The sequence below is a fragment of the Camarhynchus parvulus genome, chromosome 5 (assembly GCF_901933205.1).
Source record: "Camarhynchus parvulus chromosome 5, STF_HiC, whole genome shotgun sequence".
NCBI lineage: Eukaryota > Metazoa > Chordata > Aves > Passeriformes > Thraupidae > Camarhynchus > Camarhynchus parvulus.
In genome coordinates, this window is record NC_044575.1 from 28,941,302 (window position 1) to 28,964,711 (window position 23,410).

A 23,410-nucleotide genomic window follows, 5' to 3' on the forward strand; every position below is an offset into this window, starting at 1 on the left:
ATAATCCCTCTAGCATTTTCACTCATGCTATCCTTTTTACTGAAAATGCAGTTTAACATCCAAAATCTGTGCTGCTGCCAGAAACCACACACTCTTGCCCCTCCTTTCTGCCTACATTAGTGCCTGTTCAGCTGCACAATTGCTCACTACATTTTTTCCTCTGGTTTGCTTTTTCAGCTGGTTTACATCCTTGTCCAGGCTCATAAGCAAGCACAAACCAGTTGCAAATGTGACAGTAAAATTAATTACAAGGCAGGTAGGAAAGAAAGAATCCCTGCCACTTGTTGACCACCTCTTGTATTACTCACACTTTCTGTAAGCAGGCAATTAAACTACTACCCATGTGTCACTTGCAATTTGCACAGGTAATTTTTTCAGCTTGCAGCTTGTACCTGGCATCTTGTTTCCTAGGGACAACTTCAGAATGGCAGCTGCAGATCAGTGGATTGCCACATTGTTAGTGGTGGCTCTTCTGTGACTCCCTTGAGCCAACTGAGAAAGGAGATACAGCAGTAAGTCCTGCTGCCAACCCCAAACAGGATCTCTACAGTAACTATTTCCTTTCCTGTTGTCAATCTGCTCCTTGAAAATATGACAAGCTTCACAAAGTGTTTCAGCAGCCACTTTGTTTCTAGCAGCTCCATGTTAGGGATATCACAGAAGCAGAATAAAACACACCTGCTCTAACACACAGTACTCTAGTACACTCTGTGCATATCCTGTGTACCCAAGGCCCCCTCAGAAACTTTGTACTCGCTGCCCAGGTATTACTGTTTCCATTACAGTTCCAGAAAGAGCTGTGACAGACCTCTTCCATGCAACCACAGGAAGTTATACGAGCCCAAAACACACCAGCCTTAGATGACACAAAAATCTAAGACTTAGAGAAAGACACATCACCCTATATTGAACTTGCGGCTACCCAGCTGTAGCTCACTAGTATTGTTCATAAGCTTTACAGGAAAATAACTTCAGTTTGGTATGTCAATGGCTGCCAATATCTGAAGCCATTTTGCTTAAATTAATGTTCTAGAGCACCAGCAGCCTTAAGCAAGCCCCCTTCCTCCCTATGGGAGATCTTTACATAAAGTTACACAAAGCAGCCAAGCAGTAAACACTTCTAAAGCAATTTTTCTCTCAAGAACTAAGTTTCAGTTGCACGAAGGAAAACCAGTTCATGTACGAGAACTAATCTTGCTGATCAGGACATAATGAAAAATGTAATACCATAGACTGCCAAGAATCCAGTCAAGATCTTGGATATTGTTGAAGAGAAAATCACTCTTTGCCTAGGTCAAAAGTATGAGATACGATAAATACAAAAGTAACATATGGCAAATACTGGAATCTAGAGACAAAGAAAGTTATTTTAATATTGCTAGGTTGGGCAATATAGCTTATCCAAATTGGAGTATCAAATGTTAGGACTATTGAGTTGGAAAGAAATCCTGTCATTATTAAAATTCAGAGGTAGTCTCAACATGAAAAACTAGTGGCTCATTCATTCCTGTCTAATCAAAACTTTGCAGAAAACTGTTCAGCCCTATTCAATAAAAACCTTGAAATCTAATTTTGTTTACTTACTATATTATAGCAGAAATGCTAGACTCTCAAATGAGATATAGCTAAGCATTTTGAAGAGAGGTAACATGACAGTTTTGATGAGGTTGCTGAAATCCATGTAGACTCTCAAAGGAATCTGTATTAGAAATGGCTCTCCCTCCGTTTTATACTAAATGTCTGCCAAAAGAATTAAAAGGCTATTAAAATGATGGGGTTTCTACTTTACATAGAAAACTGGGGTAAAAAAAATCAACACATACAGCTGAAATTTCATAGAACAATGATATAAAACATACTTGTTCTCAATAAAGAAGATGGAGTCTTCTTGTATAAAAGTCAGAATGAAGTTTCTCAGGAGACCTTATGTTATAGCTCATAGATTCCAGTTCCAAGCAAAACAGAGTAAGGAAACCAGAGCAATATAAAGAACTCTTCTAATGCACAAGAGTTTCAACAGCAGAAGAAAAGTGCCCACTGAAAAGCTTACCCTGCAAATCTAGATACTTCTACTTTCAAGGCAGCATAGGATCCTCAACCATCTAGCTGCAATAGTTTAGTCTGGTTGTCTGTTATTACATGTGGAAAGAAGGAAATTTTTCAGACTGCAAAAGGCAGGTTCTGCAGTTAACAGCAGCAAGCAGACTGCATCATCATGGAGCTTCCAGACCAAACCTGATCAAAAAGCAGCCCCAGCAGCACACCTAGCTCCAGATGACTGCAATGTTCTCACAAAGCAGTCCTGTAGACACAAAGAGGGAAGTGGTACCATCATTTCTATTACCCCCAGTTTCCAAGAAAGTAAAATTTTACTTTTGATCTCTGGGCACATTTGTATTATAAGAGACATATGCATTGCTCAATCTTAATTTTGTTTTGTCCCCATCCCTTTATGCCTCAGGGGGGCTGGTACAATATTACTTAGGAGTAACAATTGCCGAGCTGGTCCTCATTATTCCCAGAAGTCCTGGGGCTGAGTAACCAAAAAGCAAACTAACACTAGAGAATATGGAAATCAAATTACTAATTTGTGTATACTGAGCTCATACAGGAGCTCAAGATACAAGGAGCTCAAGACCCATCAAGATTTTTCTAACAACTCGCAATCTGGTCAACTATTCTTTGCGTTGCTATCCTGTTTAAAGACTAGAATACCTTTCAGCTATAAATTAAGCTATAAATTATGCAAATGTAGAAATATTCCTAGAGAACTTACAGTTTAAATAAAATCAGAGGACAAGGAAGAAGCACAAGAAAAAAAGCACTGAATACTCAAAACATAAGTATTTCTCTGCAGAGTCACAAGTAGACCATTGGCCCAAAGGTTCAGGCAGTTTTTCATACAGTCAAAACAGTACATCTTGTCAAACCCTAAACTCCCAAGACAAGGCATAAATGCCCATCAGTACAATTAATCGTTGTTTTTTACAGTACATACAAAATAACAATGTGCTAAGGCAGGGGAAAAAACAAAGCAAAAACATCCCAAACAAAAAAACAGCAGTATTTTTATACAAATACTGTCTTTTTATTTTAGCAGTATATATAGGTATGTTACGAAAACTAGAAAACTATAACCTAGATTAATCTATGCAAAGTTTATTGTAAAATGACACATAGCAGTTATCAGTGTTTAAAGGTGTCTCACTGAATAAAATGGTACAGTCTGCTTGAATTCTGGTTCTACCCAATAGTTACACAAAGAATCTGTAAAGAATGAATGACCTTTTTTCTTACAAAAACAGGTAAGCAGGGAGGAGACTGCAAGTAAACCATGAGATCAGAATTCAAAATCATCTTGGCAAGTCAGGAAAAACAGCATTAAAAGGAGCAACTAGCTAAGCAACAAAATCAGCAAATGCAGATTCAAGATTTTAATAATTGGTAAGTAAACAGCATCAGGTTGTTGCAAAGAAAGCAAACTGTGTTACAATGCATAAACATGAGGATGCCCTGCAAGGCATGAGAAGAAATCCTTCTCCATACCTAAACTTTGCTGGAGATTAATCTGGAAAATTGTCCACTTCTGGGCACTTCACTTACAAGATTTTATCAATCAGCTGAAGGTAACCCAGAGAAGCATAGCAACAATGAAGGTTAGAAAATCCAAGAAACTGTTTATTTACTTTGGAAGAAGTCTTTCAGAAATTCAAGTCATGGCAGATATCAGAAAAAGTGCCTGCCCTACTTTATAGCAAATATTGTGCAGAATCATATAGCAGATCAAAAATAAACCTGGCAGTAAAATCTCATTCCTTTCAACTCCCTCTCCTATATGTTAATCCTGGTGTGCTCCTTCTACATAATTTCATATACGCAATTGTGCAGAATGATAGCTTTTGGCAAAGTCACTTGCACTGTAAAATGGAAAAAGCAATGAAGGGAATACTTTAAAAGAAAAAACAAACTGAATTCAACTATCATATAACTTTAAACTACCTCCTTCACTATACTTCACCACCACATGAAAACAGGAAACATTTCTCTAGCATTTCTCATTCCTTTTCCTCAGCAGTAATAAACATTTTATGGTATAGATCACCCAAAAGGAACAGCGTCAGGCCATAAACTGCACAAACATATATTCTCCAGACACATTTTAAAAAGAACACAAATGGCAGCAGTACTGAAGGTAGTTATAATTACATTTTAACCAGCCATTTTAAACTAAAACAAAGCTGTGCACCTTCTGAGGATAATTTATAACAACCACATTAGAAGACAAAGCCATCTACCTTCACCACTCTAACAACATTTAACAGTTAAATTTACCCCCTTTTATCAAAATCAGTTTTTGCTCAATACTGAGGAGTGGAGGAATAAGTGAAGCATAAACAGTCTGCCAAAAAAACCTGAGTTTATGAAGTTTCAGCAAGGGCAAAGAAAGAACACTGTTCTCTAAGTTCCCATTAACCATCTTGGTTTCCCAAGTAAGCAACAACAGAAATTAAAATTCATGCCAAATCACACTTTACAAATAGCACTGCTCATGTAAATGTGAAATTCTGACACTAACTTTTTAAGTAGGTATTTGTAAAAGATAAAGACTAACATTATAATACTTCATTAAAAAATCCAAAGCTATGGACTCAGTTCTGGGCATGAAAGTACTTCTAAGCATAACATGGTAGGAAATCTTAACATCATAGAATGGTTTGGGTTGAAAGGTACCTTAATGATCATCTAGTTCCAACCCCTCTGCCATGGGCAGGGAACCTTCTGCTAGATAAGGCTGCTCATCCAACCTGGCCTTGAAAACTTCCAGGGATGGTACATTGCAACTTCTCAGAGCAACCTGTTCCAGTGCCTCACCACACTCATTTCACAAACTATTTGTTACTTAAACAGATAAAGCACATTGAACAAGGTCAGGTGCTCCTCTTTAAACCGAAAAAGATTATGTTTAAAACCAAAAGTTCTGATACAGCTCACACACATGCAATTTTCTAATGCTGTTCAGTTCACCATTTAATGAGGATTTGAACACCAACATGAATTTGGGGGAAGTGAAACATTTGAAGAGAACAAGAATTGGTTTTTTTTAGAAGAAAGTTAGTTTTGGAAGTAATGGAAGTAATATGGCTAGTTAAATTCTGGAAACTCAGTTCCAAAATGTTTTCTTCTGATAACATTAACTCATTTAATTTCTCATTTAACATTTAACTTCATTAAAGAAACACATGATTCCATGTGGTGTAACTTGTAAGAGATTTCTCTTTCTAGAAAACTTTGAAGTGGAACCGATTCTCTAAGTTTTGCAACTGAACTTTCTTTTATTCTAGTTTTAAACAAACTGTAAAGATACTTCAATTACAGTTTCTGTAACACTGGTATTAAACAATTTTTAATAGCTAAGAATAAAAAACAAAGTTTGCATTTCAGCAGCTTTACAGTCCCGATATAGACAAAATAACCTGAAAGTCTAATGCATCCCCATAATTTTGGAAAAGTCATCATACAGCGCTGCTACACAATGTAACAAGAAATCAACTATGTACTTTTACCAAACTCTATACATATTAAATTCAAAGGGAACTAGCATCCAAACTTTTCTTCAGGAATCTTTTATTTTGGAATCTGTTTTGCGTTCCATAAAATAATATTTTCAAATATCAGAATAGCAATAACTAAAGTGCAGAGGAGGTGGCAAGCAACCATCTATGTGGAAACAGAATAAAAAGAAGCAAGGATGAGGGCAAATGGGAATACTTGATTATAAACCAAAAGAAAACTAACAGCTTGAATATTCCCTTTGCCAACAGAAGCACTTCAGTTTTGAGACACTTCACTGCAGGAAGATGAGACAATACAAGCAAATGCACTTAACAAAAGACAGCAGAAAAGGCACTGCAGATGTCAAGTAATTTCTCCATATGAAGTGATTTTGAGACCAAAAAAAACTTACTCATCCTAAAGGCAAATATACACTTAGCTAAGCATTTGGCTTTCCAAAGTAAATGAAAATGTTGGGTATAAGTTTAAGGAGCATAGTTATTGTGAAGTACTGAAACTGAAGTCTATGAGATCAGTGTGAAAAGAAAATTGACTGTTACAGATTTGTTGTCATAAATATTAAGTGTAATTTTTAAATGGAGCACGTCTATTCTAAATGTGGAAAAATATTACCTGTGGAACTTGTGGCCTTCTTGAACTACTGCTAATTTATTTAGCATAGAAAATAAAAGCATTGGAGAATAATTACATAAGATTTGTCTTTCATTTGCTCTAAAAAACCACACATGAGAGATTAAAGTCTCTCATCCTAAGTTACTTCATATTTTCAGAAAGAATAAATAAAAAAAGAACAGACCATACTATTATACATTTGCTGGTAACAATAACCAATATATTGATCATAAATAACAAAGATTCACTTCAGTGATCTAAGAACATAATCCAGACAAAAGCATAAAGGACAGCAAATGTTGTAATTTGATTAGCCTGGGGTTTTACAATGCAAATTTCATCATCAGTCTCAATTTGACATTTAAAAGAATGCTTAAAGCAGTTTGGTTTTGCAACTGCTGCCTGTGGAGTACTTTTTCACAGAGATGTCTAGCCAGCTTCACTTATTTTCTGAAGTATTAACGACTAGAAAATCAGAGTCTATGAACAACAAATTTTATAAGGTAAATATTTAAATCTCAACAATAATTCTTGTCATATTGGGTTTTACTTTTAGCTCTTTACTGAAAAGGAGACATCTCTCAACTAGCACAAACACAATTACTTTCACTAAATACCATCCACTAATAATATACAGTTTCCTGTGAATATGGAAGAAGGGAAGAAAGCAAATCCAAAGCATATTTTACTTTCTTTCTTTTCCAGAAGGCTAAGGAAATCAGGAAGCTACATGGGAAGCATATAGGACTTTTACTGTTGCTTAATTATGTAATCTGGTAGACAGCATCCACACACATTGAAAGAGAAGCCATTCAGATCCAAATGCTCTCAACTACAAGGTGCTCTATTAACATAAAGGTAACAAATTTTTCATATAGATTTCCATATTCACTGGATTTCAAAAAGAAAGGGGGTTTTGTTTCATTGATAATCAAGCTGCCCTTCTCAGTTTCCAGGAATTGTTTTTGATCTGACTGGCTAGTTCCAACCAAACCTGGGAGAAAAAAACTATGTTTTGGTTACAACAGTGTGCAGGAAAGGGAAAAAGGGACACTGCTATGTAGTACCCCACGGAGACAAAAGCTTCAGAGACTGTTCAGTCATCAGCAGGGCTGCCAGGTCCCCTGTCAGCTGGCCATAAGTGAACTAAACCTTGTGCTGCCTCTTGCCCTGGCATCACTGCAAATGCCTAAAATGAACCTGGGCTCACTGCTAAGTTACAATCAAAAAAAGATCCAAAAAGGTGATCAGGCATCATATTTCACTTTTTGAGAAACAACTTAAGCTTTACTAATGTCCATAAATTAAAAAAAAAAACGTTGCTTTTCTTTGTACTTTACAAACAACAACAAAAAGAAACACAAAAAACCTCCAACAACAAAAAATTAGGTCAAGCAAAAAAATGGCAATCACAAACCTGTAGGATAAATGAAGGTAATGCAGAATGTAATCCCATCCCCCAGCGAGTTGCAGCCGGGGCTAATTACTAAAGATTAGGAACACCTGTAACTAACAAGAACAAGTGGCATAAAAGGGTGGAGTCGGCGGAGGAGTTAGATGGCTGCTGCAAGAACCAAGAAGAGTCAGTACTCAGAGGAGCTGCTCATGAGGAACATTAAGAAGGTATGAAACTCTGAAGCTATGGAATCTTTGCAGATTAATGATACTAGAACTGTTTAAACTTATAAGACAACACAAACCATGTTCACTAGCTTTACTCAGTGGCTAAGATGGTACCATTCAATTAATATGCTTATTATTTTTTTCTCATCTCAAGACATGGATTAAGTTTTCATTTACAACAACTGTTTTAAATTTTACACTGAGGCAACTGCTACTTTCCAAGGAGCATCTATATATTGTCCTGGACTCTGTACAAAGTTCTTTGTTATTAGTAACAACCCTATCTTCACAATATCCTCTCACTGAACAGTTCTGCCCCATTTTACAACCTGGAAATAGAGGTGCAGAGATGTTAATGAACAACCACCATCAGTTTTGGTACAATCAAGATCAATGTTTTTTCCAAATACTTCATACCATATAGAGCTACCTGGCTTTCAAACAGCTCCCCTTGAGTTTGCTAAAAAACTATGACCCCTAGCCACTTTTGCACATCCAACTCAATAACCTGACACCACAAACACATAACTATAAACAGTTAGAGAGTTTATAATGCCAACAAAAATAACTGCATTAAAATCCTTTTAACTCTGGCATAACATGGTAGCACAGGGTTTCCACAAACCTAACCCTATTTGAACCCATCCCCCTTTTAGGAAATGGGGGAGGAATGCCCACTTAAATATACTCATGATAAGCAGCTATTTATGTTTAGTAATGCATTCCAATGATTAATTAGTCTAGTAACATAAGAACACACCCCTTATTTGAAGTCTGACCTTGCTTAATTCAGCTTCCAACCACAGAACTGTGCTACACCTGTGTCAGCCAAAGAGAGCTTTTATCAAACACCTCTTCACCGAGCAGGTGCATATTGACTAATGAACAAGCCCTTAACATTTCCTTAGCTAAGCTAAACGAAGTAAGCACCTTATGTCTTGTTCACTAAGACTGCTCTCCCCCATTCATTCTCAAGGCTGTTCTCTGGAAGCTGCTTTTTCACCACCCTCTCTGCACTGCCAACATCAGATGTACTGTTCCAATAAGAGTTATGGCTGATATCTCCTAATTTCCAATTCCCATGTTCTACTACTCACAGTTTTTCACCAGACCTTTAGCTACAGCCAAAAGGATGGATTTCAAGTTCAAATCCTATCAGCCTCAGATTGAATCTCCCTAATTGTAGCCCAATTTAGCAATTAGTCACACTGATTGTGCCATGAAGAGTTACATTCATGTCTCCAATTTATTAATGATCTAAATCACTTTGCAACCTTACTAATGTCCTTAGTCCCAAATCTATATTTACTATTTTCTAGCTAAGTAAGAACATCTGAAACAATGCCAGCGGGGTTATTTACAGTGAGAACCTCAGATACTCTGTAAGGGAAGTTATTGGAACACATGGAACGGCAGACTGATTTTGCAGTATGCACCAACACTTGCAGATGCACAACACACTCCAACCTGAAATGTCAGAGATTCAAATCTGGCTCAGCTTCACCATTTCAGTGACTGTGGAGGGCAGGGGCTATCTAATGGAGAAGAAAATGGAGAAATAGAGAAAAATAGTATCTTCTCATAAAACTTCTCCCCTTTCTCAAAGGACTGCATAATATTTTCTCAAACTATCAGAGTGTACATTATTACATACAATTCTTTCCTGGCTTTATAAAGAGTCACTATCAGCTTTACTGGGTGCACTGACTGGGATGCTATGTTTTGTACATGAACTTTAAAGGCACTTAGGCGGGGTTTAATCTTCTCCATCAGAAGTCTTTAGAAGTCACATGCAGAAGGAAATCCATTTCTCTGAAGTTATATCCGCCAGTTCCACACTTCCTATTTCTGATGTGATAGTTTCTGTGACCTCAGGAGCATCAGTGTGAAAAAGGCCCCACTAGCCTTACACTCTTACTCAGCTTCTCTCTTACACTGGAGAGATGAGTAGGTTATCTATACCAGGAAATACTTTAAAGAGTTGAGTTTCAATGATATATTTTGAAATGATCCTTTGTGGAACACATAATAAATGCACACACAACACATATACACAGTTCACATCTTCGAAAGCACTTTTCAATCAGGTCTACCCAGTCCTTGCACTGAGTGTACATGTCTTCCTTTGCATTTTATGGGCAAGTCTACAGACAAGGATTTGCTGAGCTGTTACCTTCCCTTCTGGAGAAATTAGCATACATTACCAGATACAAAAGGAAATCACACTGTTCCAGAGATTAAGCCTTTTTGAGATTCTATGAACTTAAGTAAAACAGAGGCAGAAAAAAATCTTCACCTACCTAGAGCATACATTAGGTAGAGTGACAATGCAGCACAAAGGAACCATCAGGATAGACAATATTTAATGGCAAGAAAATGTAGGATTTAAGAAAAAACAAAACAAAAAAGCACAGAGACAGCTGGAGACTCTATTAGTATTTTCTTATTTAAAGTCCCAAATTAACAAAAAATTAAAATAATTTCTAAGAGATTTTAAAAAACAAACAAACAAAAACCCACAGAAGAAACACACCAAGCAGAACCATTACTATTCTTCTATTTCCCAACTATATTCCAACTGGTACCTGCTTAAAGATTCCTGGTAGAATCACTGTCTAGTTTCTTCTTCCTGTCATTCTCCTTCTTCTCTATTACTTGATACTGTAAGACAAAAACTTAGAAAAGGAGGAAGAACTTACTGGTATTGAGAACTCCTCTGCCAAATACTTCAACACTGATGCTCCTCTAGTCAAAAAGTTACTTCTCTCTGCCAGATTGCCCTGGAGTTTTGTGTCAAACTCCTTTCTGACAACTGAAGCAACAGAGTCAATTATTACAAGTTTAACCTTCTTCAAAATAATTTCTTCTTCCAAAGACATAATCCTAAAAAAAAAAGGAAAAAAGTCACTTATAGCATTATTTACACAAAAATATTATAACACTAAAATTTTTAAAATAAAGATTCATTTAATAAGCTTAAAATCAGTCCCTCTTTTTCCCTCCTCCCACACCACCTCCATTAATATCTGCATGTATTAAAGAGATTTGGAAAGGAATCTGAGGATCAGTGGGCCCAAGGCAGGATCTCTCTACAAGAGAATTTTGGAAGACCTCTGGCTAGCAACAGTTTGCTGTACAATCCCTGAATGGTAGACAGCAAGTAAAGTGGGCATTGAAACTGTGCCTCACTGTGGTCTTCCAGCACTTCAAGGGAATTTGTAAGTAAGAGGGAGAGTGACTTTTTACATGGGCAGATAGTGATAGGACATGGGGAAATAGCTTGAAACCAAAAGAAGAGAGTCAGATTAGAATTCAGGAAGAAATTCTTTACTCAGTGGGTGATGAGGCATTGGCACAGGTGCCCAGAGAAGCTGTGGATGCCCCATTCCTGAAAATGTTCCATGCCAAGTTGGATGGGGCCCTGAACAACCTGACCAAGTGGGTGCTATCCCTGCCTATGATGGGAGGTTCAGAACTAGATGACCTTTAAACTCTCTTCCAACCCAAACCATTCTATGTTTCTTTAATATGCTACTAGCTGTTCTCTGATAAAGCTGTATTAGAAGGAAAACCTATTCTGATAATAATTCTCCCACTAACATAAAACACACTACATGATGCTAAAATATAACTTCATTAATTTTCATTGCAACATATGTTCACAAATTAATATAACATAACAACATGACAAGACAACACTGCACTCAGGTTGATGACTACTAAACAACTTCTTCCTCCCACTGCTGGAGGAATCCCCATCTTCCTGGAAGTAAACTGCTCTGGAGGAACAAACTGCAATTTCATGGAAAATGTAACTCTTATACTATGGTCTCTCCACAATTCAAGAGAATACCTGTCTCATGAACATTCCCCTTTAAAGGCTTACAAGAATCAGATCACATAGAAATTGTCTATCACAAATTAAAAAGCATCAAATGGATTAGTCACATGCTATGAAATGATAAGAGCAATGTCAATCTTTCTGTAACAATGTTACTTTGTTGGAGACCATGCTGGTATCCACATGAAAAGGTCTCAAATTAATTATTCTCCATAAAACTTTGATACAGAAAAAAATTGGTTTGGACAATCCAGTCAAAACTGTCTTTTCTTAAACTCTGGAAAAGAATACCTCTTCAGCACACTGCAACAGGTCAGCTCTCGGTAGAGGTGGATGCTACGGGTCATGCAGAGCAGCTTTTCATCTGAGTCATAATAAGTAGGGAATCTGTTTGCTGCTATCTCAATCAACCTATTAAAAAAAGGCCAACAAAAAACAGAAGGCATAATACTGCAAAAAGAATAATACAAGATAATAAGGCATCAAGTATTCAGAAAGCAAACACAGCAAAGCTCTGAACCATAGGCAGATCCCAACTAAGGCTGGAAATCTCTTCAAAAGGAAAATCATACTGTATCCAGTCAGAGTGAAACAGTGGAAGTCAGAAGAGTTAAGATTCTCTTTCCAGCGATGCTGAGTCAGTGGTACACTAGGGGAAGACATCATGTGTCTGTATGCAAAGAAAGGGCATATCTCCTCTAGAAGGAAAGTTTACTTACTGAGTAAGTGCTTCAAGTTTTATACCAGAGATTCCACTCAATGACCAAACATTTTCCTATTCTAATCATTTAACATACATATTAATTTCATTTAAATAAAACTACTCTCCAAATCTAACCATCTTCCTTTTCACCTCTACCTTGCAGTGAAATCATAGATTGGGCGTTGTGTCACCAGAGAAATCTAACAAGCTGGTAAGAAACAGAAGATCCATCAGACATAAAAATTTTTCTACAAAAAAGATTTTAATTTTTGGTAACAAAAAATACTTAATTGTTTATATTTTAAGGAGACATATCCCACCACTTATAGCTTGAGAAGAGTGGCATCTAGTGGATTATACTTGTGGGCACAACTTACTTGTTCTCTTTCTTTAAACTTAGGCTCCTTTCATTAAAACACAAAGTTAAAAATATTTTAGGGAAAACAAATTTAAAATCAGTTTAGAAAGAGAGCCCAGGAGATTTTGAGGCAACATCCTGTTCAAACTAGTGCCATCTATGAAGTCAGAACGAGTTACTTGAGTCTTTATTTCAGAAGCCTTCAAGGATGGAGGCAGCACCACCTCTCTGAGCAAAGCTTTTTCACCACAAAGGCAGTTAGGAATTATAAAGCTTCACCATATATCATCCCAGAAATGAAGCTCAATGTATGCCTGCTGTCTCCCAGCACACTCTCCTGTGCCATCTCCTTCAGGCCTCCTCATTGGCAAGGAAAGGCTACTGTTAGATTGCCCCAGTGCCGTCTCTCCACTCCACTGAGCAAGTCCTCGGTCTCTCTACAAATGGCAAATGCTCCAGCTCCCAACCACCTTGGGAAAAGGGGATATGCACCTCCCTGGCCCTGATGGTTCAGCTCCTTAGAGGATGCAACACAGAAAGTGTAAGATACACAATTTCGGTCTGCTGAAATTGTGTTTATCATTTGTGACTGAGCAATACTAAATATGATTTAATACATAAATATTCTCATCTTTAATAATATTATTTTTGCCATGTTTCCTTTCTACATTCTATTCTATTTTCAGCAGTCTCAGTTTCATCTGCATCTGCTTTCATTTTCTTTAGCACTCATTTCTAAGTGACAAGTCTTAACTCACTCTTTAGGTCCTACCTTTTCTTACTATTTACATTTCAGGGACCTGAAATAAAACTTAAGTGGCGTGTAAGGAGGAAGCACAGTACTTTACAGAACAATTGCTTGAAGCTTTTTTTCTTTGATACGCTTCAAACTTCTGTGACATTAACTTGACAAAAAGCAGGGTTTGAAATCCCACCTTCTCATCCACAATAACTTGCAATGAATAATCAATGGAAATACATTTACCTTAATACTCCAGAATCATGCCATGGCTATAGCTACTAGATCATCTGAAATATACAAATTATTTCACTGAACCTCTTTCTGCCCATTTTTCTACACTAACAAGGATGAGACTACTGAACTTCTTGTCCTTCCCCAGACCCTTAATAACTTTTGAACTTGCTCATTCCAAACAACAGGGACCAAGGAACTGAAATCTCAAAAACATCAAAGCCACAAAGTTTAGCAAACTTTGGTAACTAAGTAAAATAAATTAGAGCTACATTTAATGAAACACTGCAGGATTATTTCAACAGTTAATCAGACACTTAACATGGGAAGAGCAGCAACCAACAAGTGTAACTCAAGCAATCCAGCACAGCACGTCCATTCAGCACTCGAGCACACCAACATGCACAGCCCAGCCATTTGGGTTGCATGGGCCAAACAGGAGATATGAGAAGAACCAGAGATGTTACAGAAATAAGGTATGACAGTACTGCATAGCTGCTAGGGATACAGGAGATGCAAGGTTACTGCAGAGGGAATCAGAAATGCAGGAGGGTATTGAACAGAAATAGGATAGAAATCTGAAGGAAAACTGGCAACATCAGTCCCACTGTTCACTGGAAAACCTCCACTGCCTTTGTAGCCAAAATGCTCTGCCTTTACATCCTCTAATTAATATCCTGTTAACTCCACAAACCAAACTGCAAAGCAAGATTTCAGGTACAGGACTAATAAGACCATTTAAAAATTAAAGATCATGCCATCCACCTTGTCACACCAGAACTGGAATCCGCAACTTCATACAAATTAGGAAGGTGAGCAAACAATTTTATTAAATTAATTTCATTGTCTGTGGAATAACTGCATGTACCAGAGGAATGTTTAATAATTACCACCAGTATTTAAAAATGCACAATTATTGCTCAGAAAATATTCAAAGGTTCCAGGATTAAAGGTGCTAAGAAGCTGTGTGTATTTCAGAATTTTGCACCTTACCTTTCAGCACTGAATGCAGACTCTGTGTCGATGTATATAACAGCCCCATCTAGTCCTCCCATGCTTACAGGCAGCGTAGCCAGAACACTTAACATAATACAAAATTGAGTTTTGCCACAACCTGGTGGGCTAGTTATCTGGAAGGAAAAAGATTAGCAACATCACATTCATTTTAGCATACTTCTACTTTTATATAAGTCCCATCAGCCAGTGTTCCCCCAATTCTACTGTTTCAGTTACCAAGGGAGACAACAGCCATGAAAAGACAGAACACAGCCCACAAAGACCAATTTGCAGTTACTCTTGGATTTGTACCTTGCAGACAAATTCATCCCCTGAAGAATAAAAAAGCTTTTCAGACAGAGCATTATGCTTGTACTTTCTTTGACATCATTATTACCTTTCAAATTTGAGGTCCCCTACTCTCCCCCTCACCTCACAAAATCTTCCCTAGAGACACCTAGCTCTCTTCCATCTGTCCCTGTGCTACCTTCTAAAACAGAGCAGAATCAAAAGATTCACAGTTGACATTCACATGTCGTCAATGGCTTTTAGAGCTGAAAACTAACTCCAGAGCCACTGAGCTCACAGACATAAACATCTTAGAAATCAACATTACCTTGGGAAAACCAGGTCTCTCCTGGAAACACAGGGATAATTGCTTATATCCTATAAAGAAGAATGTTCAATATGAACTACATATATACATTAGACAGATTTTATCTGCCCCAGGGACTACACTCTGCACTATGCAGTGTGCGTTTTTATTGATGTTAACCCCCTATTACCATATTTCAACACCAACACCATTCAATATCCAGACCAGATCCCCAAAGCTTCCACCTGTGCTCACTGAAAGCCCCTGCGGTGAAGCAGCATTCAAAGAGAGCACAGCTTGTATGAAAAGGTTCCAGTATGATTTTGAAGAGAAAAAGGATCCAAAGAACACATTGTTTGATGAGATCACCAGTTTCTGAGAGCAATATTTTTCTACTAGAGATAGTAGTCTGCTGCTCTTTATCCACTGCAGATCTTCCAGAGATTGTGTCTGAATGCTGGGCTCTGTGTTCAGATAACTGCAAGTTCATTACTACTACAAGGGATCTTTGAATACAATATCACATTGTCACTGCTTCTGGGAAGGGAGATGATGAAATCGTAAATACTAGGAGGGCCAAAAACCAGCAAAAATAAAGTGACTCTAGGCAGTAAAAACAGAGTGATGGGTTCATTCTTATGCTAGTAGCAACAAACTAATAATGCAAGGTGTAAAAGCAAGCCTCTCCAGGCAAGCTGAACTGTAAAAAAAAACATGCGGTCTCAAAACACCTCGTGCTGCCAGAACAAAGGCGTAAACACAGAACTATGGTTTTAAATTTAAAAACTTTAATTTTACTTTTAAATTTAAAAACTTTACAATAGACAGACACTCAAAATCAAACTGATTTTTGAGACTACATGCACGATAATTTGGTTTCAAGCACAAATACTTTCCCCAGAAAATAATACAGTATTGCTATGGTTTTGTTTTAAGCAGTAGCAGCATGACTTGAAGCACAGAAAATTTACAGGGATCACAGTAAATTTATTGAAGGATCACAGTAGCTATAGTTAACAGTTGGTTAAAATCGCTTTAATCACCTTTGTCTTTTAACAAGGCCTGATAGTCAAGATATATCAACAAATCTACTTGAAGCTTTAATGCAAGAGAAGCATTAAATGATTTTTGTTTAGAAGGACACAATGCATTTGGTGAATTACAGAGCAGGAATCAGTAATTTATGCAATTATCTGTTCCCCAGCCAGTGCACTTAAATTACAAACTATCATATCAGCAATATCTGCTACAATTTAATGTGAACCCAAAGCATATATAAAAAGTACAGAGGCAATACACATTCCTTAGACTGTGATTGCCAATGAATCTCACCAGTTGTCTCTTGTTAAAAAGAGGACTTGAAATGAATGAGGAGAGGGCATCAATCCAGTTTGTCAAATTAAAATGTTTGGACAACTGTGATGATACTTCATGAAAACATTTGTAGTTTCAGCCTTGCCTGGGAGGTGCACTGGACCCAATACCCATTTCAGTGGCTGACACAGAAGCCAATTCAGCAGAGATGCTACAAAAACGTCCAAGGATATGAGAATCATATCCGAGAAAATGAGGGGACCTTGCAGCACAAGGAAGCAAGCCAATGGAGCAAGAAAGCATTTGTATTCCCAAAACCAACAATATTTCATGTTTAATCTGCATTCCTTTAAAGGGCCTTAAAACAGGCTTTCAAATAATCCACCATGAAGAATTTTACAAAACTACAAATTTTTTTTGTCATTACCACTGGTTCAGCAAGTGCTTAGAACAACAGAATCCTACTTGAAATTCCTCTAATAAATTTAAATTAAATGTCTGCAAAAAATTTCTCTCCAAATTTGCTCTGAAAAAAAAAATCGCCCAGATAGAAACATGAAGACAACAACAGTTATTTAAAATATATTTTATTAGGCAGAGATAAATTATTTTTCAGTAAGTTATATACTGTTTTCTCTGGCACATCTGTAGGGTTTGAATGAAAACACAAGGAGCTAAATCTTCATCTACCAGATGATTAAACTTTTCAATATTCAAAAAAGGAACTATTTTAATTCTTCCTCATAAAACTTGGAAAAAAGCTCTGACCACAGAATTTCAGCTATGATTTAGTCTTCAATTTAAAACCTAATAGTGGCTTGGAAAAAAAATGGTCTGAAACAGTGTAATGCAAATCAAATCCCTCTGGCATTCAAAAAGACAGGAGATTTGGCTATAGAAGACACGACCACAAGTCTTAATCCCTCTGATCAGGTACTCAAATTCCAAGTTTCCAGCCACCCTCATTGCTGGGTAAAGTAACAGAAAGACAGTAATTTAGCCCTAGCAGTCAGGAAGTAAATGCTGCATTCAGCATACTTTTGAAGAGAATTTCTGTCAGACTTAAAATATCCATCTAATTCAAAAATGCCAAAAGACAATCTACTTGTCTGTTACGCTCCAGTGAATTGTGAAAAAGCAAATTAAAATTGTTAAATCCTAAAGTCACTCAAATCCAAAAATAAAAAAACAAACCTGAAAGTGTTCACAAGATGCAGTAGAGCATAAAAGCAGCAGAAGCACAGCATCAAACCAGCTGCAGCTTTGATAGCTTTAATTGATAGCTTTCTACTAAAATTTCATCTAGCAGTCCTGATGAACACTCAGTGCTGCCAACCTTTTACACTACTTTAAATCTCAAGACTCTTGCAAAAAAGCTTCTTAAAATCTCTTGAACCAGGATTTAAAAGAAGATCAGCTTCTGTATGGTTAATGGTTATCTACCTTTTCATTTGCTGAAAAACCCCTAATAGGTGCCCTAATTGCTTTCCACACTTAGTACCTAAAAGGCAAATAAAAAGCAATACACTATTTCATTTTTTCTTGGACACATCTAATCTTTTGAGTTATTTATCACATTTCTGGACCCTACCTAGTTATCTCTATATTATTTCTGACTAAAGTTATGTATCAGTCACCAACCAAGCCCAAGGTGCAGGTGGAAGGGCTTGCAGTTCTGGTCTCATCCACTACATGTCTTGTACAGATGTCAACATCTCCCTCCCTTGGTGAGATCTCCCACCGTAAAGAACTGCACCAGGCAGGTCCTTTCATTTTTAACCAAAATATCATAGAATACAAAAATCACACTCAGAAGCTTTTTTCCAGAAGAAAACTTAAAGCACAATATTGCCTTTCCTGGTGCTGGGCATTCCATGCATGGTGCATATTCCATTGTCTACAAGAAGAAATACTCAGAATCTTTACAAACTTATCTTAAAAAACCCTCATTATATAAGAGATTCTAGAGCAGAAACTGTTTGGTTTCAACTTAGTCTTGTTTAAACTCTAGTATGTTTTAAATCACTGTTAGATTTTGTAAGTCAGTTCTATCAGGAATCAAAATCAATCTAGCTTGCTTACAGGATGCAAAAAAATGTATTTTCTTCATAGTAAGATTTTCATAACTTCTCATTTTTATTCCTCTACTGTGACAATTTGCCACAGTAGACAAAGAAAAGCACTTGGCAAGGCCCGTTCTCATCCAAACATTTTTGAGTATTCTGTGTTTGAAGCACCTGACACAAGACAGTCCAACCTATCTGTGACTTTCAATTTCTAAGCAGAATGCTCAACTAAAGTAAAATATATTAAACAAATTACCTCTGTGAGGGATCCACAAGGCACTCCACCATGCAGGACTCTATCCAAATTATGAAGTGTGGTAGATAAAAAGGCTGAAGAAGGACTGACAGACTTCCTTAGTTTCATTTCATAAGCCTACAAAAGGAGGGAAAATAGCAAAAGAAAACAAGCAAATTAGAAAATGCTTTTTTAAATGGAAATAGGAAAATTGTATTTGCTTTTAACAACCTGGTATGACTTAACACTCAACAATGAGAGAAGTACTGCTATATTCAGCTATAGTCTGCCCTTAGCTTATCACCCTTCCTTGTATTTATATTCCATTTATAGCTCACAGAGTAAATTTAAGTCTTTTTTTCTCTCCCTTACCACAATATTAACAAATAAGTCCTTAATCATGATGTGACAAAAGCTGTCTCTGCTCCTGTTCAACAAGGTTTGTTTTCAACCTGTAAGATTCCCTGATCAGTGCTCATTACCAATTTGCTAGCTTCAAATACATGCATTAAAAGCCATACTAATTCTTCTATTACTAATTTTATTGCAGCATATTAGTGAATTTAAAGTCTCCTAGAACTACTCCTATAATTACTATGCCAATTACACATTTGGACATGGATTATTTTTGTAAGGAATAAAAAGGGGGCTGCATTGACTGAGATCAAAACTGTCTGTATCCTCTCTGTTCTAAAAGACATCTTTTCATATGAATTCAAAAAAGAAAAGAAAATGCTGCCACTGCATTGCAGCCAACATGTTTCCTTCTTGCACCCTCCCCAGTTAGACTACTGTAGCCTAAGGCACACTATAACTCATTCATACGGGTGAAAAAAGTCCTTAAAAATTATTTTCGGGATCATTTCACTTCTTGGCATCACTTTTATATCTATTTATACCAAAACTCTTATTATTTGTTTGTAGTAAAAAAATAAATTATTTTCTTACCTGCAGGATACACATTGCTATAAGCAATTTTTACATGCTGGATTGGCAGAGAGTATGACTTATTTCCCTGCTGCACTCAGAACTGCTGCTGCAAGCCTGAACAATCTCATGGGGCTATAATACCTAATAAATGTAACTGTATCAACCTAAAGTGCATCAAAGACTTAGATTTAAAAACAAAAACATTATGTCATTGTGCAGTAAAAGTGAGACAAGCCTCTCAGCTAAAAAGATGAGCGACAATGTTCACCTTTGCCAGATATTGTATCAAAAGCAGTATCAACACAAGCACACTTACTGTCTGCATTTTGGGAGCACAAGCTCGGCTGACTTTACAGAGAAGCTTCTGCACCTCATAGTAGCTCTGTCCCGTCACTTTCATCAGCTCCAAGACGGAAAGACATAAGAAGTCCTGAAAGAGTACAGAGCAATTCAGAGATATCAACCTAGAAGTCCAGGCTGGGGACTAAACTGATGCAATCTGCCCAAAATTAGTACATATTCCACAGGTTTAGCAACTCTCCCTTCAGATACTTTTACACATTGCTGAGGTCCCCTCTCAGTCGTCTCTTCTGGAGGCTGAACAGGCCCAGCTCCCTCAGCCTTTCCTTGTAGAAGAGATGTTTCAATCCCCTCTTCATCTTTGAAACCCTCTGTGCTGGACCTGCTCCAGAAGCTCCATCTCTCTTGTCCTGAGGAGCCCAGAAGTGGACACAGCACTCCAGGTGAGGCTCACCAGGGCTGAGCAGAGGGGCAGGATCCCCTCCCCTGACTTTCTGGCCATGCTCTTCCTAAGGCAGCCCAGGATCCCCTTGGCCTTTGCGGCCACAAGGACACACTGCTGGCTCAGGGACAGTTTGTTGTCCACCAGCACCCCCAGGCCCTTCTCCACAGAGCTGCTTCAGCAACTTCCCTACCTCCATAGGGACAGTAAGTACATAAAAGTTTAAATGTTTTAGTTAGGCAGCCATGATTTTAAAGCTCTATTTTTACAAGGCAGCAAGCCAGAAAGTCTGAAGTGCTCCCTACTTTGTAAAAAGTAAAGCTCCCAGTTTAATTAAACTTCCAAAAAGTGAACGCAACATGCATTAAAACAACACAGTCACACACACACAAAAAAACCAGAAAAAAACACCAACCTACAAAAAAACAAACCCACACCCCAAAAACCCACCACCAATCCACAAAAAACCCACCCCTCCACAAATAAAATAACTCTTTCACCTGACAGGTGGTGATCTGATAGCGACTCAGCCTTTCACACATTTCCTGAGACAACTGTGCTCTTCTTAGTTTCTTAGCAGCCATGCTTCCCAATCTACAGGGCAGACCAAAAAATGTTTGAAAGATGATTTGAATATGACTGTGTGGACAATTCCACTAACTCCCTGCTAAAGAACACATGATGTAATGTGATATAGATTTCCCATATCAGTCTGTGTCACACTAAATTATATTACCAGTCTGAATACAGTTTTGTTAAATTACATCTCATATTTGACCACATATGAGAACATTCCAGTAAGAACAGCAATGTCTATAGGACAGATGTTGCTGGGACATAAGCTAGAAATTAGACAGTCATAAGCTGAACAAGAACTCCTCATGCTACACCACACTGGCAAGAAATAATTCTCTTTGGATGTCTGAATATGAACTGTAGAGCAATCTCAGTAAGCATTCGACCCTAGAATATACACTGCTGGAATACAACACTCAGTTTTGGTGACCCAGTGACATTGAATTCTACTGCACAAAACGCTGTCCAGGCCAGTACAACCCAAAGCACACACATATGTATGATTGACCATGTCGCTGTTTCACACGTATTATTTAGGCAACATTCCCAGTATGTTAATTCATACAGACATTCGGGCAAAACAAAGGTTTTTGTAACATAAAACAAAGTAAAGTAAGCGCAAATATTGCAAATGTTTGCCGTAACACAAAACTGCTACAACTTTGCAGATGCACAGGCCTCCACATCTTTACAAGATGGAAACTTTATTGCCCCATCTACAAAATTCTCCTTAAACAAGAAGGACCCCCAGAGTTCCAGGCTCCCTCCGCCGCATCAGCCTGGGACACGCGGATGCGCCTGCAGCCGGAGACCCAGCCCGGCCCCTTGGCCCCCAGCAGCGAAAACCGCGGGCACCACAGAGCCCGCTCCCGCCGCAAACCAGCCTCACCCCGCGCCCGGGGGTGTCACGCAGCAAAGCCGCCCCAGCTCGGGGCTCTCAGCCGAGCCGAGCCGAGCCGAGCCGAGCTGGGCCGGCCGGGCCAGTGCCGCGGCGGGAGCGGATCCGCGCCCTCGGCAACTTTTCAAAGGCGCCCCGCGGCGGGATGAGGGGGCGGGGCCGCCGGGCAAGGTCCGCACTCGCTGTTGGCTGCGCGCAAGGCATGCCGGGAACGGTAGTTCCCGAGAGCGCTCGCCTGTGATGGCGGCGGCGCTGCCCGGGGTAGTGTCTGTCTGCGCCCGCTCAGGCAGGAGGCTGCTCTCCTTTGCGGAGACTGAGGGTACAGGGGCTGTTCAGTGTTCCTTCCGCCCGTGAACGGGAGCGGCCCCCCGGAGACGGGAGCCTTGCACGGCGCTCTTGTGCTGTAATGTAGGAATTCCTTCCGTCATCTGCACAAAAGCGTCTACGGAACCCGAGAGCCTGCAGCACGGAGAGTGCCATGCACGCGGTCACTTGTTAGTAAAGAATATTGGAATGACGTCCTTGTCTTCATATTTAGGGCTCACAGACACCTGGTCTGCTGCTAGTTGTGAGACAAATGCCCCATGATGTGAATCATGGAATCAGTTAGATTGGAAAGGAGCTCTGGGGTCATGGAGTCCAACCTGTGACCGAACGCCACCTTGTCACACCCTGGCTCTGAGTGCCACATCCAGTCTTTCCTTCAACAACTGCAGGGACAGTGACTCCACCACCTCCCCGGGTAGCCCATTCCAATGCCCAGTCCCTCTTTTGGTGAAGAATTTCCTCCTAACACCCAACCTAAACCTGTCCTCTATATCCTCATATCCTGTTGGTTACCTGGGAGAGGAGGGCACACCCCACCAGGCTACAGCCTCCTTTCAGGTAGCTGTGGAGAGTGATAAGGCCCCGGCCTCCTTTTTGCCAGGCTAAACAACCCCAGCTCCCTCAGCTGCTCCTCATTGAACTCAAGACCCTTCACCAGCTTTGTTGCTTTTCTCTGGACACCCTCCCATACTTCCTGAATTGAGGGATTCAGAACTGGACCTACTTCTCAAGATGTGGTTTCACCAATGCCAAATACTGGAGAAGAATAATTTCCCTATTCCTGCTGGTCACATTGTTCCAAATATAAGGAATTTCTGAATGTAACAGGGAGGAGCAGTCATCAAATGTGACTGGCATGAATGTCTATGGGGTGTGCTTTCCAACTCACTCTAGGTTACACTAGAAAGTATTGAACTTAGTACTATATATGTTATCTGCATAATCCTTACAGTACTAAAAAATAACCCAACTGAGGAAAAAATGGACCAAACTACCTTGGATATCTACCTGAGAAATTGAGCACTGGGAACTGCATGGCTGGGCTTT

General features: G+C 38.7%; 2 protein-coding genes across 5 annotated transcripts in view; both read right to left on the reverse strand.

The window, feature by feature from the left end:
- Positions 1–23,410, reverse strand: part of RAD51B (RAD51 paralog B) — a 395,953-nt gene that overhangs the window by 336,711 nt on the left and 35,832 nt on the right. For 3 of the 4 annotated variants that reach the window (XR_004060744.1, XM_030948812.1, XM_030948815.1), the window contains exons 2-7: positions 21,063–21,156; positions 20,137–20,250; positions 18,912–19,028; positions 14,678–14,814; positions 11,942–12,061; positions 10,509–10,692 (exon numbers count right to left, since the gene is read on the reverse strand). Coding sequence is in view for 3 of the 4 variants with exons in the window: in XM_030948812.1 (XP_030804672.1) it covers positions 10,509–10,692; positions 11,942–12,061; positions 14,678–14,814; positions 18,912–19,028; positions 20,137–20,250; positions 21,063–21,146 (756 nt within the window). In the remaining variant the exon portion in view is untranslated. Of the gene's footprint in view, positions 1–10,508; positions 10,693–11,941; positions 12,062–14,677; positions 14,815–18,911; positions 19,029–20,136; positions 20,251–21,062; positions 21,157–22,027; positions 22,172–23,410 lie in introns of those variants that run through there. The other variant, XM_030948814.1, reaches the window with a different exon arrangement.
- Positions 21,139–23,410, reverse strand: part of TMEM229B (transmembrane protein 229B) — a 38,158-nt gene continuing 35,886 nt past the window's right edge. Inside the window, exon 3 of the transcript XR_004060745.1 lies at positions 21,139–21,156. The gene's annotated coding sequence lies outside the window, so the exon portion shown is untranslated. The remainder of the gene's footprint in view (positions 21,157–23,410) is intronic.